Here is a 17,671-nt window from a genome sequence, read left to right on the forward strand (position 1 = left end):
CTTAAGGGATTCATGTATTTTAGCTTCCTTTGTTCCGTGAGACAAACGTCAGTACCAAACCTTCATTTCTAGTTTAAGAAGTAACTGAATATTGTGAAATTCATATATGCATGTATCTATGCATGTATAATATTAAACATATAAAAGCAATAATAATCTCATTTGTCATCTCTACAGTTTGGGGTTGGCAAGATTTTTTTTAAATCTTTTTGAAAGAGGCCTCTTTTGCCCTCATATTTTTTGTTGGCTATTTGATAGAAATACAGTAAAAACAGTAATATTGTGAATGTATGAAACATTGTAATATACTGATTTGGTTCTCAAGTGACATTTCTTATAACAGGTGAAAATGGTTGTGCTGTTTTTTGGAAATGTTGATATTTTTTATATAAGAGGTTCAAAAGAACATTCATTTTAAATTAGTAATTTTATTCTTAATTTTTGTGTAAATGTCTGTACTGCCCATTTAATGTATCCTTGCTGAATAGAAGTATTAATATGACTTATGTATTATTAGTGTATGTATTTGAAAGGTTTAAAGGTAGAATGCTTCAGTCCCAAGTGTTTGAAACTTTGAAAACATTTTAAAGATCTCTGGGTGATTTTTGGTATTTTTAAAGCATTGTCATCAGCAGATTACAATTTAGTCGATTAGTTTTACAAGCCAGACTTTTGATTGCGCCAAGAACTTGGATGTGAAGGAGCCATACTACTGGCTTGCAAAATAATAAACCAATGTTTGTTTTTACATGTCATTGTCGCACGCCAGCCTATTACTTTGGTTACACAAAGTCTCATTTAAGTAGAATGGCATTTTGCAGAACTATTGGACAGTAGACACATGAAAGCTTGTGATGTACAGTACTGTGCTCCTGCTTGCTTGTTTTTCCTAGTTTCCTTTCGCTAACTATTTTGTCTAATGTTAAAAAGGCTAACATTAATGGTGCATATACTAAGGTTTCGATGACAGCGTTCAATGAAATCAAACCTGCCAAGTGTGAACCCTCTGTGTGATCAAAATATAAATATATTAGCATTATATCCCAAATCCTTTTAAATTCATACTTGGAATAGCTATTATTTATGTTCAGAATAGTTTTTTTCAAAAAAGTATTCATCTGAAATTGGCATAGAGAATCTAAAGCAACTGATAAGTGGATGATTCAAAATGGTTCCAATGGTTGACAACACAGCTGTTTCAGCACTACTAGCTTAATATATATCAGTAGCCTGATGCTTCTAAACGAGTGAATTTATAAAGCCGAATCAGACAGCAGACACTGGATTCGAGAAAAATAATGATTATAAACTTCAGAAAACTGAAACCTTTTTTGCACGGCACATGTTCCATGATGAAATTTCTACGACATTCTTTGGTCTGTTTCTGTGAGCTTTAGGGTTTTTGGAGGGTTTTTTTTCAGTTTCAAGTTTTATGAAAGCACTACATCTATAAGGACTTAACCTACATTATACCAAACAGCAAAGACAGGATGTAGTGTACTTGTGTGGGTCATTAAGAAAAGCAGTTTCAGGTCTACAAGCGTTCTTAAAGGGATACTTCAGGATTTAGCATTAAGCTTTGCATCAGTAGAAAACCAGTAGTATTTTTGAATTACCGTGCTTCCCCCCCTCATATCCCCCTGATATGAGAGATTTATGTATTTTTAGTCTGGGAAAAATCCTCCGATGACGCAAAAATCATCATTTTGCGTCATCGGAGGATTTTTGGGCCAGAGGCTTAAAACTACAGCCAGTACTAGTAGCTAGTTCCGCATGTTTTCACCAAGCCCATATGGGGCGGGATCTCACTCACAGAAAGTAAAGATAGTGTCAGCCATCTTTCTGTTGAAGCTAAGCTAACAGGCTCTTGCTCTGTGTAGAAAGTTTGTATAGTAGTCTAATCACGATTTACGAGTTTTGAAGTTGAAATAGCAGAAGGGGATTTCGAAGATCTGTTGCGCGAATCTGATGCTCGCGGCTACCTGTACGAGCCGCAATACAGCGACGAACAGTTTCGGGAGATGGAGGAACAAGAGGCGGCCGGAGCAGCTGCTGCAGCAGGGGAGCAAGACCTGACTCGAGCCCGGCCAGACTCCAGCTGGGGCGGACTGGTGGTGTCAGTGCTCTCGCTGTGCGCCTATGGAAACAGATAGAGACTCCTATTGCTGTCGCGAATTTCAGTGATGTCATTTTCTTCTGGACGAAATTGGAAACGCCAGCCAAAGCCCGCAGGGACAAATGGACGGCTTAGTGTAAAGTGAGTATTTGGTTTGTTTTTCTTTTTTTTACTAAGACGTAATGAACAGAGTTTGGACTTTTGGAGTTTGGACTCTCGGCATTATCACAATGTTCTTCACGCGTAGTCAGCTGAGCTGTTGTTGTTATATTTACTATGCTAGCATACTGTATGTGCAAATAGTTCGCATTGCTAACGTTGTGCTTAACGTTACTGTTTTGTAGAAAATATCGCCGACGCCTAACAGCCTACCGTCACTTTATGGAATGGGTCCTGCAAGGCGAGGGACATAGTAAAGGCAATCGTCTTGTTTTGTCCACCTGTGTTGTCCAGGATATAAGACGGACATATCCAGCCTCCTGACGGGCAATATTGTGAATAAGGAAACAGCTGAAGCTCTGGAAGAGCTTTGAGTGTAAAAGTGTTAATATTCTTTATATTTTTAATTAAAAGTTATAACTCACATTGGTTGTGGTTCTTTTTATAAACCTTTACTGTTACTAGAGTATGTATTAGCCTAGAGAATGTGTGGAATTTTTTTTCGGATACTGCCGCCTGTAACCGGTAGGCGTGGTTAGGGAGCAAAGCAAGTGCATTCTGGGAGTTGTTGTCTTTCAGCCACATGAGTAAAAAATACATTTTCTGCCTTTTCTCACTCTAGAATGCTTCAATTTCAAAAATAATTTCACATTTCTACTATATAAATGATCACTATTAAATACACATTCATCTTCCCAGAGCTGAAGTATCCCTTTAAGTTTGAAGAGCTAGACTTCGCTTCTAATCAAACAGTGATACCATCTCCTCTTCTGCCCTAACCTTTACCCCTCAGTTCTAGTGCACGATTCATTCGGCTCATTTAAAAGTATTTACATTTTACACTGTATTGTATATTGTTTTGTGTGTTTGCGTCTGCCTAGAACTTTAGTAAAACAGTTGTCTGATTAGTCCAAAGATCCATGACCCACATGAGAAACGGGAGTCACTTCCTGCATATGGAGAAGTCACGTAACAGCTGATGCTCTCCAGACAGCTGGGGACTGTAAATGACCCGTCTCGTGGACACATTTTTCATTTTTGTTTTGCCATTTTTATTGAGTGTTAGACATTTATGTCTAGATATGTTTTGTCCTTTTTAGATTTATCAGAATGTCTTTGTTGGATTTGTTTTGCCGTGTTTTTATTTATGTGCTGGCTCATTTGTCTGATACTAAATCCTGCAATGTGTAGTTAGCTATTGCACCTTTATAAAGAAAAAAACCTCAAGTACTTTGAGATATGGAGGTGGAAGTCTTGTATAATATTATATTGTCTCCAAAATGACCAGATCTCAACATCCAGCCTTTAGAAGCAGTTTGAATACAGAGGAAAGCGTCCTAGTGTTGATGATTGATTTTTCTTAACTTTAGTTTTTGTATAATTTTATCATTCTGCAGAAAGGGAACATCTCTATGGGTCTATGTTTGCATGATAAAAGGTGACTTGTCTTGTAAAATCAGCTTATATTCCTAGGAGTATACAGGTGAAACTCAAAAAATTAGAATATCGTGCAAAAGTTTGTGCATTTCAGTAATTCAAATTAAAAGGTGAAACTTATATATTTAGTATATATAACTATATAGCCTACATATGCATGATTATACTTTTCAGAGCTGACATTTTTCAGGCTGACATTTCTGTATTTAAAATCCTTTTTTTTTTATTGATGTAATATTCTAATTTTCTGAGATTTTGAATTTAGGGTTTTCATAAGCTGTAAGCCATAGTCTAATCATCAAAATTATAACTTTTGCACGATATTCTAATTTTTCGAGTTTCACCTGTATGTAATATATTTTCTGGTATCATTATGGAGCCCCACAACATGATGCAGTTGCTTTGCAAAATGGATTACTGAGCAGAGAAATTGGTGTATGGCTTTATAGTTATAGTTCATAGTGTGTCTTCTGTTGTTGGACTGTAATAGGTCTGTATGTTTTGAAAAGTTACTGCAGTGTTGAATTGCAGCTAAGATTTTGTCTTATGAACTTAAGATCTGTGTTTTTCAACCCTGCTCCTGAAGGAACCCCAACACTGCACATTTTCTTTTGTCTCCCTCATCAAACATACCTGATTAAACTCGTCAGCTCATTTTCTTTTGTCTCCCCCATCAAACATACCTGATTAAACTCGTCAGCTCATTAGAAGAAACTCCAGGACCTGAAATGGGTGTGTCAGAAAGAGGAGACTTTTAAGAACAATTAAATTTTGGGGTCCTCCAGGACCAGGGCTGTGAAACACTGCTTTAGATCATGAGGAATAGGGATGTGCCCCAAAGCCTAAATCTGAATCTGGAAAGGCACAGAAAATGAATTATGAATTATAATTTTGAGGGAACACAAACATTGAAATATATTTTTACCATAACCATGTCCTTTTTGAGGGGCTCCATAGTGCATAATTTTCTTTCCGAACATTCTGGTCCGGGAACATCCCTGATGAAGAAGTCAGAGGCAGACTAACTTGTTTTGTTTTTTTCTTCATAATTTCCTGAATAGTACAGTAACCTAAATTTTTTTGCTGGTTTCAAAACACGTGGTGGATATTACCTGCCATTCATTTTCACTTAAATGTAATTCTTGAGCGGCTGGTTACATACTCTGAAAAACTGAGATCCAAAAACTAATGCCAGCGCATTGCTATTGCGACTTACCTATGATGACATGAAAACTGAGCTTGGGCATTTCACTCACGCTGGATGCGTCACATTTGCAAAAGAATTTGAATTTATGATTGTTGACTGCCAGATTGAAATCAGGGTTTCCGTTGTCCGGTAGTTGCCGGACATTGGCCAGGAAAAAAATGAAATGTCCGACAAAAATTAAATCTCTCCGGTCAAATTGTCCGATTAAAATGGCCTTATAATCCCGCCCCCCTAACACATTCTGAATTTGAGAATAAGCCTAAAATGTATAAAGCAAAAATACACCGACGTCTTGCTATGTTATAAAGCATAGGTTCTCAAAGTGCGGCCCGCGGGCCAATGGCGGCCCGTGGAAACATTTCTGGCGGCTCGCGATAACATTTGAAAAACATCTGTAAAACTGTACATTGCCTTGAAAAAATTAATCTATCCGTTTAGTGGTGTTTAGCGGCCGAAAACAGCACCGCAAATCCCATTGCAATTTAAAAGGGTATGTTGACCAAGTAATCAATATTCAGTGTGACTTAATGACAAGCTTATTAATAGCCGCGCTTCCATTATCTTTCAAATTTTTCGCCGGCGCGAACACTTGCATTTTCCTATCAACAGTGGAAACAACTTAAAATACTCTATCATTTCTGGTCATACAGAAAATAATACATTATTCGCAACTACTTTTATTTGTGTAAACTCATAATAACAAGAAAACATTCTGCTTTTGTAAAATAAAATAAAACAATCCGTAGCTAGCCTACGCGCTTTCATGATCTCCGTGAACTGGAGCGCGAGAACTGAAACAAAATAACCTATGTAGGCGAAAGCTTGAAATGTCCACTTTTAAACAAATTCGAATCGAAAGCAATACCTTCTGATTATGTAATCCGTATGAAAGGTGCATTTCTCTCTAAAAGCGCATCTGCTTAACAGCGGAGATAGAGATATGTTTTTAGCCGACACTTAGAAAACAATAATTAATAAACAATTAAAATGCCTCGCTGTTTTTTCAGACACATTTATTATCATTCGCCTATAACTCACCTATAAATCACCTTTCTGTGGGCTGTGGTTCCAGAGACACAGGCTATAGCCTATATGGCTCTTCTCATTCAGCACTGCGGGAAAAATATAAATTCCAGGTTCTAAATTGGCCATATCTAATTTCTAATTTTCCATATTAATTTGTGAATATTTTAAATGTTTAATAAAGGGGCAAAAAGTAGGCTAATTTAAACAAAAATCTGAAAAAGTCTGTCGATATTTACTTTTTTGCTCAGCAGTTGCTGTTGCCAGTTCACATTAAAATGTTGGTGTTCAACTTTGCGTTTTAAAAAGACAACAACTGTTAATTTTTAGTTTTTCAGTTACGGTAAAAAAAAATAGATAATAATAACGCAAAACATTTGCGAAAATCTGCAATAATGGAAACGCGACTGACAGGCAATGATAGATATGAATGATGATGACTTGTTTGGTAAGCTTCTATTTTAAAAGTTTCTGTTAAAAAAAACTCGCCAGGTTTTGCCTCAGTTATGAATTAAAATGTGTTTATTGCAATAAATGTAAACTGTAGAGATGCAATCTGGTCATTAAAATTATTTCAAATGGGATTTTTTTTCTGTTTTTTTTTTCTTTTTCTCCCCCGCCCCTTTGGCGGCCCTCAGTTCAATGTTGGGTTACTAATTGGCCCTCACCTATGAAAACTTTGAGAACCCCTGTTATAAAGGAACAGGCTCTACCGTTTGAAAGTTATTAAACAACATCGCATGCTGCATTTCAAATAAAGCGCACGCCTAAAACGGCTGTAATATAGACCTAAACAACGAACGATTGAGTGAGACGTTTCAAATATGGTCAGGCCCTGGCAGACTAGCCTTAAAAGCTTTTTTCAGAGGCCAGACGCGACGGACAATGGTGAATCAGGAACGCCTGAAGCCAGACAGCCCCACCACCACCACCGGACGTTCATGTTTTTTTTCCGTCTATTTGAAAGTTAGGCTAGTGGCGGCTCGTCAACACAAGGCTGGGGCGCCGCCGTCCCTGGTCGCTGCGTCCCTGGTAGGGTTGTAACGATTCACTCAACTCACAATGCGATACGATTCACGATACTGGTTTCACGATACGATTTTCTCACGATTTTTTTAACAAATGATTAATTTAAGAAATTATAAATGAAAAAGTGTCCCTTTTATTATTTCTCAGACAAAATGCTGCACATTTCTTTTTCATTTTGAAATGTATTTGTCAAATAAAAAAACTACATTGAATTTTTTTTAAAAATCCCTTCAAGGTTGTTTCAACTCAGTCTTTCTGTCTGTCTGGTCAAGAGGGTGGACACTAGTACCTTCCCACACTAAGTAAAAGACTATGTGAAATTAGTACCACATTTAGCGGGGTTTTAATTTTGTTATAATTTGTATCATTACACTAGCAAGAGTAAAAAAAAACACACACATTTAGAAAAATATGCCATAACCATCAATAAATTCTATATATAAAAAAATATATATCCATGTACACATTTAGAGAAAGAGATCGTAAAATAAATACAACACCTGGTTGCCACGGAAACACTGATGCACCTTTTGATCTCCGTGGCTCTCGCACTTGTCGTATTAATGCCTTTTACATGAAAACGGAGGTGACTTGTGCTTCTCATGGTGGTGATTATTATTAGTCTACGGAAAGTCAAAATGCCGCCACACCTCCGATTTGATGAGTCAATATCTACGCTTGCCGTTGCCATGTGTTTGAAGGCACGTGCACACCAGTGAGGCACACACTGGCGCGGCGCGAGCGGAGCAAACCGAGCGTTTTTAGTCCATTCCTATAGAAGTTGAGCTTGGCTCACAAAAGCTCAAGTTCCATGAATGAAGTGAAAACACTCGCTAGCTTTGCGCCAGTGTGTGCTTGCTGCTATTGTGCCTGTAAAGCGAGGTTCACAACTTCACAGTAGGCTACAGTAAACGCCCCTGCTTAAAACGTGTATCGCGATTCGTTTAACATTTCAACCGACTTGAATCGTCACACATTTTTATCGATTTTCAACCGGTTGCAAGTGTATCGTTACATACCTAGTCCCTGGCGAATCAGAATTTGATGCATGTTATTTTATCTGATTGGTTCTTGTCACCTGTCATTTAACTTTACGCTCTTGGGCCACTACTGCGAATGCGCAGGCGACTTCGACAAAACCTTGCTAGGCTGATCACTTTCGTAGAGATAATGGCAGCAGTTAAACCAAATTTAACCCGTCATTGATTTACAAAAAAACCCTTTCACAAGGCGTTCGCTGGAAGAAAAGAAAAAAAAAGATAAAGGATCTCGGACCGGACCAACCCGATTTTCAAATCCGGCAGCAGCAGCCAGTGACAGAGGACGAGCTTCACCCGCCATTGTCATAAGAAACGTGTCGGCACTGAAGTTTTGTGGACAATAACGGGGGTAAGAGACCTCAAACAGCTATCTGAAATTTATTTTCGCCCCGCCCCCCCAAAAAATAATTATCACCAGCCGCCACTCCAAACATGTTGCATTCTATACGACCTGATTATGTCATTTTTAAAGTTACATAGCCTGCCTTCAGTTTTCCTCAACTTGACCAATTAAGAGGAGATATTTGACCGGCATATCATCAAAATGTCCGGAAAACGAAACCTCTGCTTTGCACTTTGACCGGCACCATTTTTTTCAAGCGGAAACTCTGATTGAAATATTAAACAGTACAATAAAATTATTAACCGGTCAATGGTCATTTCAACTAAGCTTTCTCTGTTTATTACGATTAAAATCGTCTTTGTTTTGTTTATTCCGTTTTTTTTTGTTTTTTTTTTGTTTGTTTTTGGTTCAGAGCCGTGGTGTAGGGTACTGTATGAACAATATTGAAATGTGTATGATGGCACTTTTTCAAAATAGGGCTGGTATTGCATTCTTGACTGTGCCAGGATCATGCCAGAATAGGGTACCAAAATAATAACACTATGTAGACTTGTATCTAGAGCTTTCCATCTATGCTCAATTTCTCTCTAACCTTTCTTTCGCCAGCACTGTCTTGTGAAACTAAAACATGGGGAAGCAGAACAGCAAGCTCCGCCCTGAGGTGATGCAGGACCTGCTGGAGAGCACGGACTTTACGGAGCATGAGATCCAGGAATGGTACAAAGGCTTTCTACGGGACTGTCCCAGTGGCAACCTCTCAATGGAGGAATTTAAGAAAATCTACGGAAACTTCTTCCCTTATGGAGACGCCTCAAAGTTTGCAGAGCACGTGTTCCGTACTTTTGACGCGAATGGGGACGGCACAATAGACTTCCGGGAGTTCATAATTGCATTGAGTGTCACATCACGGGGGAAGCTGGAACAAAAGCTCAAGTGGGCGTTTAGCATGTATGATTTGGATGGAAACGGATACATCAGCAAGTCGGAGATGCTTGAGATTGTCCAGGTATGTCAGGCTACCTAATACTTTTAAGATTTTACCTTAATGTTGGCACTCTTTAAAAGCTTTTTTCGTCATCGCCATGACTGCTTAAGTCTGAAATGGAATCAGATATCACTTAAGGAGACACAAAAGAGAACCCAACAGAGTCCTCCTATACCCAATTATCACATCGCATATGTTGTTGTTTCTCACTTGCATAATGTAGTGCGTTAGCAGCAAGGATAGCCGTGGTGTTAGACTGTCAGGAAGCTCCATACTGTAAAGAAAGCCTGAGTCTTATTTTGGTCTCTGATAAATAACCATGTGAAGGAGTGCACTTTGATGAAAGCTTATGTTTGCTGTTAATGCAATTGGCCTGATTTATCTTTGCATTCTGCAAGTTATTGCTCAGATCTTGAGGCCCTGTTGAAAATACCAAACCAAGTTTGAGGATTTGTAACTCGTATGTTACATTGTACCATGACATTTTACTATAACTAGAAAAAAAGGAAAAAGTTACATACAAATTATATTAAAATAACATTATTAAAGGTTTAGACACATTTCATATAGCTTATAACTTAAAACTGTTATTTACTTCTGTTTTGGTGGTTATAAAGGATGTGATATGAGAACATCTCTCTTATCTTGATGGCATTTTCATTTTGATGCATTGATCACTTCTTCACCTTGAAGGCTGATGTAAATCTAATGAAATGTTGAATGTCTTGTCCTCTTTTAATGATGTATAGCCAGGTAGTGTGTTAAAGAGGAGCACACAGGCTGCAGATCTATAGAGTGAAGACTCAACTTCACAAGAGAGCTGCACTTTACAACACACACTTTTTTTCCCTCAGATGTTAATAAAAGGACCATTAATAATGTTATTAATAAAAGTATATATTGCAGATGGAAAAGGCCTTTAATAATTCATTAATATCTCGTTCTGCTCAGCAGCCATCGTAGTTGATGTAGGATTGTAGAGAAAACACAAAAGATGAGGAAAAAACACAAGATGATACGTAGTGATGATAGTGACCATTCGTACAGTACTAGGGATGTGCTACACTGCATATTTTTTAAATTAAACTAGTCCTTGCATTCAAAAACCGCAATCAACATTAACCCTATGGGGTCTGAAGTGTTTTCTGGGTTTTGTTTTGACATGCCCTATTTTTGTGGAGGATTTTTCCTGTTGGCCCAGTTGCTTGCTTGCTTGATTTGGTATTTTCATTGGCTTGATCATAATTATATTTTTCATAAAGGATTATTTATACAAGTAAAGTCTACAAGAAGATTTCCAAAACGATAAAAGTTCCTAGAGAGACAGTTTGACAGCCTTATTCATGAGTTTAAAATTTGTTGTACCAAAAAACCATTGAGGGTTTTGAAGAAAAAGCACAGAGACTTGCAAGATGACCCGATGAAAATTAGAGAAGAAAAAAAACACACAAAAACATTTCAATGCAGAGTGTAAGAAGAACACCAGATAAGCATGGCCTTCATGTTGGGACATCTTTCCGAATGCCACTCTTGACAAAGAAGAACATACAAGGCTGACTTGAATATGCTAAAACTCATTTGGATATAGCTGTGGAGTTCTGGAAGAATGTTTTATGGAGTGATATGTGATCTCGTTATAGTGATTCTGCTAGATTCATTGTGGTGTCTGACTTGCATAATTGAAGTTTCACATTTTATACACTTGGGGTATGATAATGCTGATGGGTAATTCCAGCGTTATGGATGTGACATTTGAACTCATAATGACAGGTGAAATGTCTCAGAAAAAAAAAACTTCTTACAATATTTAAATTGGAAATGCATATTCTCAGAGCACCCAATCTGGGGAATTGACAGGCAAAATATGTTTTTCTAAAATATATTTAAGCACCCCCAAAAAAGGAAAATATGCATGCGTTATGGATGTGACGGGAAATGACAGAGTTTTTGGTATACTGTTCGATTTCCTTTAAAGTCTGTGAACTTTTAAATTCAATGTATAAATATTGCTATCCACATGATGAAGGGGTCTTAGCTGAACATAAAAATATCAATGTTTAAAATATATATATTGTTACAAAGTGTATTATGAGGAAAAACCAACGTTATGGACGTGACAAACCCTGTTATGGATGTGACGTGTCTGAAATACATAGAATCTGTTTGATCAAACAGATGTATATGTATGTATATGTATGTGTGAATATGTATGTGTGTACACACACAAACACACACATACATATCACACACACACACACACACACACACACACACACACACACACACACACACACACATATAGCCTGCTATAAAGTAGTTTGTTATATTGTCATGGTATCTTATCTGAGGCGATGACTCTGAGGTGACAAGGCTATTTGATATGACATTAATATAACTAGATTTTTATTCAATTTATTTTCCCTGATTGTGTGCGGTTTTTAGTATCATCTAACCATTTTATCCATCTGTCGTTGTGGTAGGCGTTTAGCTTTAAGATAACACTATCTTCGAGCTGTCAAAACCTGAGCTTGAATGACAGGAAGCGCGAGCGAATTAGAGGGCGCCTGTTTCGCGCCTAAACCAATCAGGTTCCTCGCGCAATTGCAGGACGCCTCTCGACTAGGACGTGAATAGGCTACTATAAACACAGAGACGGAACATTAAAGCACAGACTATTACGGAAGACAGTCAAAATTAAAATACATTAACAATTAATGTTTTTCATACACATACATTATAACTGTCATATAAATAAACTAAACCTTTAAAACGTTATGGACGTGACAGTGCACTGAAGCGTCAAGACCTCTTTATTATAGCCCTTATAAATTCAACAGGCAGTGCTGTTATGACCAAATTAGTATATGTATTTCTCAGGCATGCCTCCATCTTTCTGCAAAATGCTTACTGTTAAAATAAAGTTTATAAAGGGGGGTCTTTGATACCTTTTTTTGAAAGCATGAAATATGGCTGGTTGAAAATGTAATTTAAGCATTGTGCTCACCTCATATCTGGTGGATAAACAAAGCAATTTTCTTAATTTTTGTTAAAGCACATTAATACAGTATATTACAGACCTAAATGGACAACTTAAAAAGGGTTTTGTTCTTTTGGTTAAAACTTTATTTTTTCATGGTAAAGATGACCTTTGCATGGAATTGCCCTGATGATTGTAGCATTAATATATGAGTTTACTGTATTTTGTGATGTGATCATATTTTTTGATAGAGGGAATCTCTTTTGTATTGTGTCTCCCACAGGCGATTTATAAGATGGTGTCATCAGTGATGAAGATGCCAGAGGATGAGTCCACACCTGAGAAGAGAACAGAGAAGATCTTCAGACAAATGGACACCAACCGAGATGGTAAACCCTTGTTTTCCCTATTTCATTAAACTTATTTGGCAGTGGTATATGACATAATACATGGGGGTCTTTGAGGGATTTTTAGTTAGTACTTTTCCGGTGGCGTGTTTAGACTGTCAACAAACTGAAACTTCGCTTTCTGTTTGTTTCGCTTGAAATGAATTCGTTTTGGCTTGACGTTTATACAGCTACTTTTATTTTTCATTCTTGTTCTGTTATGAATACTGTTAAATTTAAAGAATTTATTGTCGATTTAGAGGAATTAAACAAATGTTTGTAAACATTTCGCTTTATATTAGGCCTAACAGTATTTTACACTAATGTAATAATAAAATGTGACTTATACACGACGTTAGTTTTTTTTCTTCTGAAAAGCTCAATCTTAGATGTGCAGCATAGTTTTTAACCATGCAACAAACACTTTTAAAATATCTTGAAAAATTACTGTTTAACCGATAGTATTAATCGGTTAACCAGTTAATTTTGAGCATCCCTAGTCCATAGCTCACTAAGTAGCAAGAAAAAGAGCTCTAAAGAGGAGCATTTTGCTAATTATTTGCACTATATTAGATATTCATAATATTTTTACTTAACCTGTATAAATATATATATTCTTTTATTATTTAATGTATGTTTGAATACATCTTTTAAGATCAGTTTTATTACACCCAACATTTAAATGTTTAGAATTCAAAAATAAATTAGCAACATAAATATATCATTAAAAAGTTGATATAAAAACGGCCTCATATGCTATTGCAATGTTTATATACAACTCGGTGTTGAGTGTTTGAGAAATTCGATTGATTTCTGTTTTTCGGTTTCGGTAAAAAATAAATTTTGGTGCATCACTATGTGAAATGTTACATTTTTACTGTTTTTGTTTGTTTTTTACAATTTTAAAAAATGTATGCTTTCTCTGTGTAAAATTTCTTAACTTATTCAAATGCATCATGATTAAGTGATTTGAAGAGCCCCATTAGCTGTTAAACAATGTCTACGTGCGTGTGCATGAACTGATGATCAACAACCAACAGATGGGCGTACAGTGTACAGAAAAGAGAGTGGAAAGAGTGGTCAGATTCTACGGTCAGATGATCTTTTGCGTTTCCTGCTCTCTCGAGTCAGATATCACTATGCGTATATTTGTGTATCCGTGGGTAGTTGTCTGCGGAAGCAACATAAGCGCGTCTCACTCATACAGATACTTTATTGATCACAGGGAGGAAAGTGAAGATCATAGGACCATGTTCATGTTGTAGTGGTGTTTTATCAGAATAAACCATGCAGTCCATGCATGAACTACAAGGACATAAGCGAGGAATGCTAATGCTATCTCATACGTGTTTGAGAGGACCTGTTCTGTACCATTTCATCACTCCTCACTGGGGTACCAGTGTCTGTATTCGTCCTTTGATTCTTAGCATTCCTTCGCCACCTCTCACTTGTGAATGCTGTGAGTCTGCAGTGCCCCCTGCATGTTTTTAGGGATGCCCCTATATTTAAAATCTGCCCATAGCAACAAAAAAAAACATAATATTATATCCAATATTACAATTTTACTATTTTTCTTGAAATAAAATAAAAACTAAAATAAATATTTTTTATTATATAAATGTTAGATCCTTCGTCAAATTATAATAAACAGTTTGAAATGGATATTGATTTTGAGATTAAGATTAAAGATGACATTACCTTTTTTATTATTATTATTATTGTTATTAAGCGAGTGTTTCTTTGTTTGTTTTTTGACTGTCAAAACGGTGACTCTATCCTGCCCTTTTTTAAACCCAAAGGCTTATTAGATTTAATAGAAAAGCTAAAATCTCTTCCATTTGTTTCCATAACACATTTTTCTCTAGCCATATTTTTACAGATTGATTCAGATTCTAACACAACGAGCCGGATATCGGAAAGCTAGCCATCATTTTTCCATTGTAAATAATATGATTTTCTAAGAGCCTGTGTCCTCTCCTGTTTTATTCCAGGAAAACTGTCTCTGGAGGAGTTCATCAAAGGGGCGAAGAGTGACCCATCCATCGTGCGTCTGCTACAGTGTGACCCCAGCAGTGCAGGACAGTTCTGAGAGCACCCTCATGCTTCAACCTTTTATTTATTTATGGGTTTTAATTTAGTTTTTGATATAGCCGCAGGGAAATGATGGCGGGTCAGGTGTTCTTTCCAGAGTCGGTCATCTGGGTCTCATCAGACTGAGCTTTGCCAGATCTAGTAACACACACACACACACACAGAGTTATTGGCTGTGCTATCTCTGCAAGAGGCCTGTGATGGAGTGAATCGGGGGAACTAGAGCGTTCATCTGAGCTACAATCACTTCCTGATTAGAAAACAGCTTTCAATGTCATGTTAAATACATAGTTTTATTCTTATTTTCTCTGGGTATTAGATGCAACAGTTTAAGATTGACCAAGACAGGGATTTAAGACTAAGAATGTTTTGTTTTTATGAATGCCTGAATCATTGTTCAAACAGATGAGAGCAGTGGCATCTCTAGTTTTTGTGATTAAACACCTCAGCCTTAGTGATCTAAATAATTGTGGGATTTTTTAACTTGGATTTAGATTAGATTATATAGTTTAGTTTCTCTCAACTCATTGTTTGGCCAACTTTATTATTGGCAGATCACAGTATTATTATCCCATGGGACCAATAAATCAGGCATGTAGATTTTGTAATTGTACACGGAAGTTTCCCCACGTTATGCTTCCAATCTTAAGAGCCTTATTAGTGCTGGAAGCACACATTCAGTTTGGTGTGGATTAGTTTGGTTTTGGTCGTACAGTCTACTGTTCAAATGACATTGATTGATCTGCGTTCTCTTTTTCCAGTTTTCTAATGTTTGTACTCTAGTAACTGTAGGCCTGTATATAATCTGAAGTGTCAGACACGCATGCAAAACTGTACTCAAGACAGAGTTCCATCTAAGGATGCAGCGATGGGTTTTCTTGACGTTTTTAGCAAAAGCATGTAACATCAAGTTTATCTGCACTTGTGGACAGGAGAGTATTTGTGTGATTTGTATGCATGTGTTGTGGTTAATATCAGTTACAGCCCTGTTCGCTCACACTGGTTATAGGTGTCGTGATGCATCGTTTGCATTGCAGAACGTTTTTGTTATTGAACAAGAACTAAAGCTTTATTGATTCAAAGCTTCTTTGATTTTTAGAATCACTTTTATCTTTATCTCTGGATTGTACACATGAGCATCAAGTTACTGAATTGCCTTAAACGCACTCAAGTGTTTCTGTGGGTTAGTGTTTTTTTTTTTTTTTCAAGCTTAAGTTGCAGTAAATTTGCTTGCATCTGAAATGATAATCCTTCACATGTTGGAGAGTTTAACTCTATGCTGTTCCCATTCACCCCTTGAAAGGATGTAACTGTGTTGACGGCCTCTTACTGAATCATTCTTAGAGACACTCATTTCAAAATGACATGAAGTGTGTAAATGGAAATAGGACCCATTGCTTTTCAAATGCCCCTTGCACTCATGTGGTACCTATACTCGTGTCCCTTTCACTTGAATTCAACAGTAGGTAGAAAGCATTTATTCAGAACTCCTAATAGTTCCCATATCGCCCTCTGTCGTGCTTTTAGTAATCCTGCCGAAGCCACAGAGATCCACACTCCTTCTCCTGCTGATGTTCAGTGTTCTTGAATACCCTGTGAACGTCAAATGCCTCACCGCATACTGTTAATGAACATAATTGAATGTTTTTATCGTTTTATTTTACTCATTGAACAACTGCTGTTTTGTAAAAACATTGGAAAAAGTTAGTGGCAGGTCAAAACTGCTCTATTTCATGCTCGATGCATATTTTATGTAGTTTTCCGTTCTTTTTTCTTTTTAAACATCTGACGTAACATTTCTGTAACACAATTATATCGTGGTCAGGTGCCAAAAATATGAATGCAGTATTGTAGAAATTTATACTGTACAATTGTTATTTGTTAAACAAATTGTTTGTAATTGTTGCATTTTGTAGATTTTGTATGGTAATCTGTATTTTGTGACTGTAGATTTGAGACCTAGAAATTTGTTTTGGTTATCATATTGAGCAGAAATTAAATCGGGAGAGAACGGAGTGTGTTGTTGTTGTTGTTGTTGTTGTTGGATTTATTTGCTTTTAGAAAAAAAAATCTTTAATGGGGCTACTAATAAAAGCTGCCCAAAAGTGGTTGAAATGTAGTAGTACCCACTTTGGCCACATGATGTCATAAAAGATCAGAGAAAAGGCTCCAAATAGAAACTTAAAGGGGTGTCACGTGCTTCATTTATAGAACCTTTTTAAGTTAAAGTTTTAATTAATTTTTTTAATTTGTTTTTTTATTTTGATTCAGTGTTATTAATTAAACTGCTCATACACATACTTTTAAATTTTAAATAACCTGTTAAACATGAAAGCATTATTTTATTTTTTCTTACTGGTTGATTCTTAAATTATTACTTTTGATTCACCCTAATCCTTCTGTGGTTGCATTCTTGGGTTCAGTTCATAAAATCACATAAATGGATGAAAAGCAAATAAACACTACAAATAATTGATTTTGTATAGTTATGCATTCTAAAACATTCTTTCATTAAAGTGACTAGATATTGGTATTCCATTTGTTTCCACAAAAGTGCCCTCTCCTAAAATAGCATCGACTTAATTTTGTTTGACACTCATTCCAAATTCCATCACTTTTGAAAGTCTTTTCTTCTCCCGAATGTTGTGAGTGCTGTTGAGACGTCCTGCCCAGCCGAGGGGCTTCGGTGAGGAAACATTACACATGTCTGCGACTCTATATCACAGTCTTTGTAGAGCTGGAAGACCAGATGATGAATCAAATCTGAAATTTCCACTTCTACCCACCACCATATATTAAGGTGAAAGGGAATTGTTCTTTAACTATGCGAAGGCATTCGTACCCCTTAATTTTTTTTTTGCTGCCTTATGCTGTTCTG

General features: G+C 36.7%; 1 protein-coding gene across 2 annotated transcripts in view; it reads left to right on the forward strand.

Annotated features, from left to right (window-relative positions):
- Nucleotides 1–16,808, forward strand: part of ncalda (neurocalcin delta a) — a 64,189-nt gene extending 47,381 nt beyond the window's left edge. For both annotated transcript variants that reach the window (XM_077208798.1, XM_077208807.1), the window contains 3 exons: nt 8,961–9,360; nt 12,600–12,705; nt 14,694–16,808. In XM_077208798.1, coding sequence (XP_077064913.1) covers nt 8,983–9,360; nt 12,600–12,705; nt 14,694–14,791 — 582 coding nt within the window. In that variant the 5' untranslated portion in view covers nt 8,961–8,982 and the 3' untranslated portion in view covers nt 14,792–16,808. The remainder of the gene's footprint in view (nt 1–8,960; nt 9,361–12,599; nt 12,706–14,693) is intronic.
- The last annotated feature ends 863 nt before the right edge of the window (nt 16,809–17,671 follow it).

Source organism: Siphateles boraxobius, unplaced genomic scaffold, assembly GCF_051911475.1.
Source record: "Siphateles boraxobius isolate OS27281-9 unplaced genomic scaffold, OSU_SipBor_1 12, whole genome shotgun sequence".
Taxonomy (NCBI): domain Eukaryota; kingdom Metazoa; phylum Chordata; class Actinopteri; order Cypriniformes; family Leuciscidae; genus Siphateles; species Siphateles boraxobius.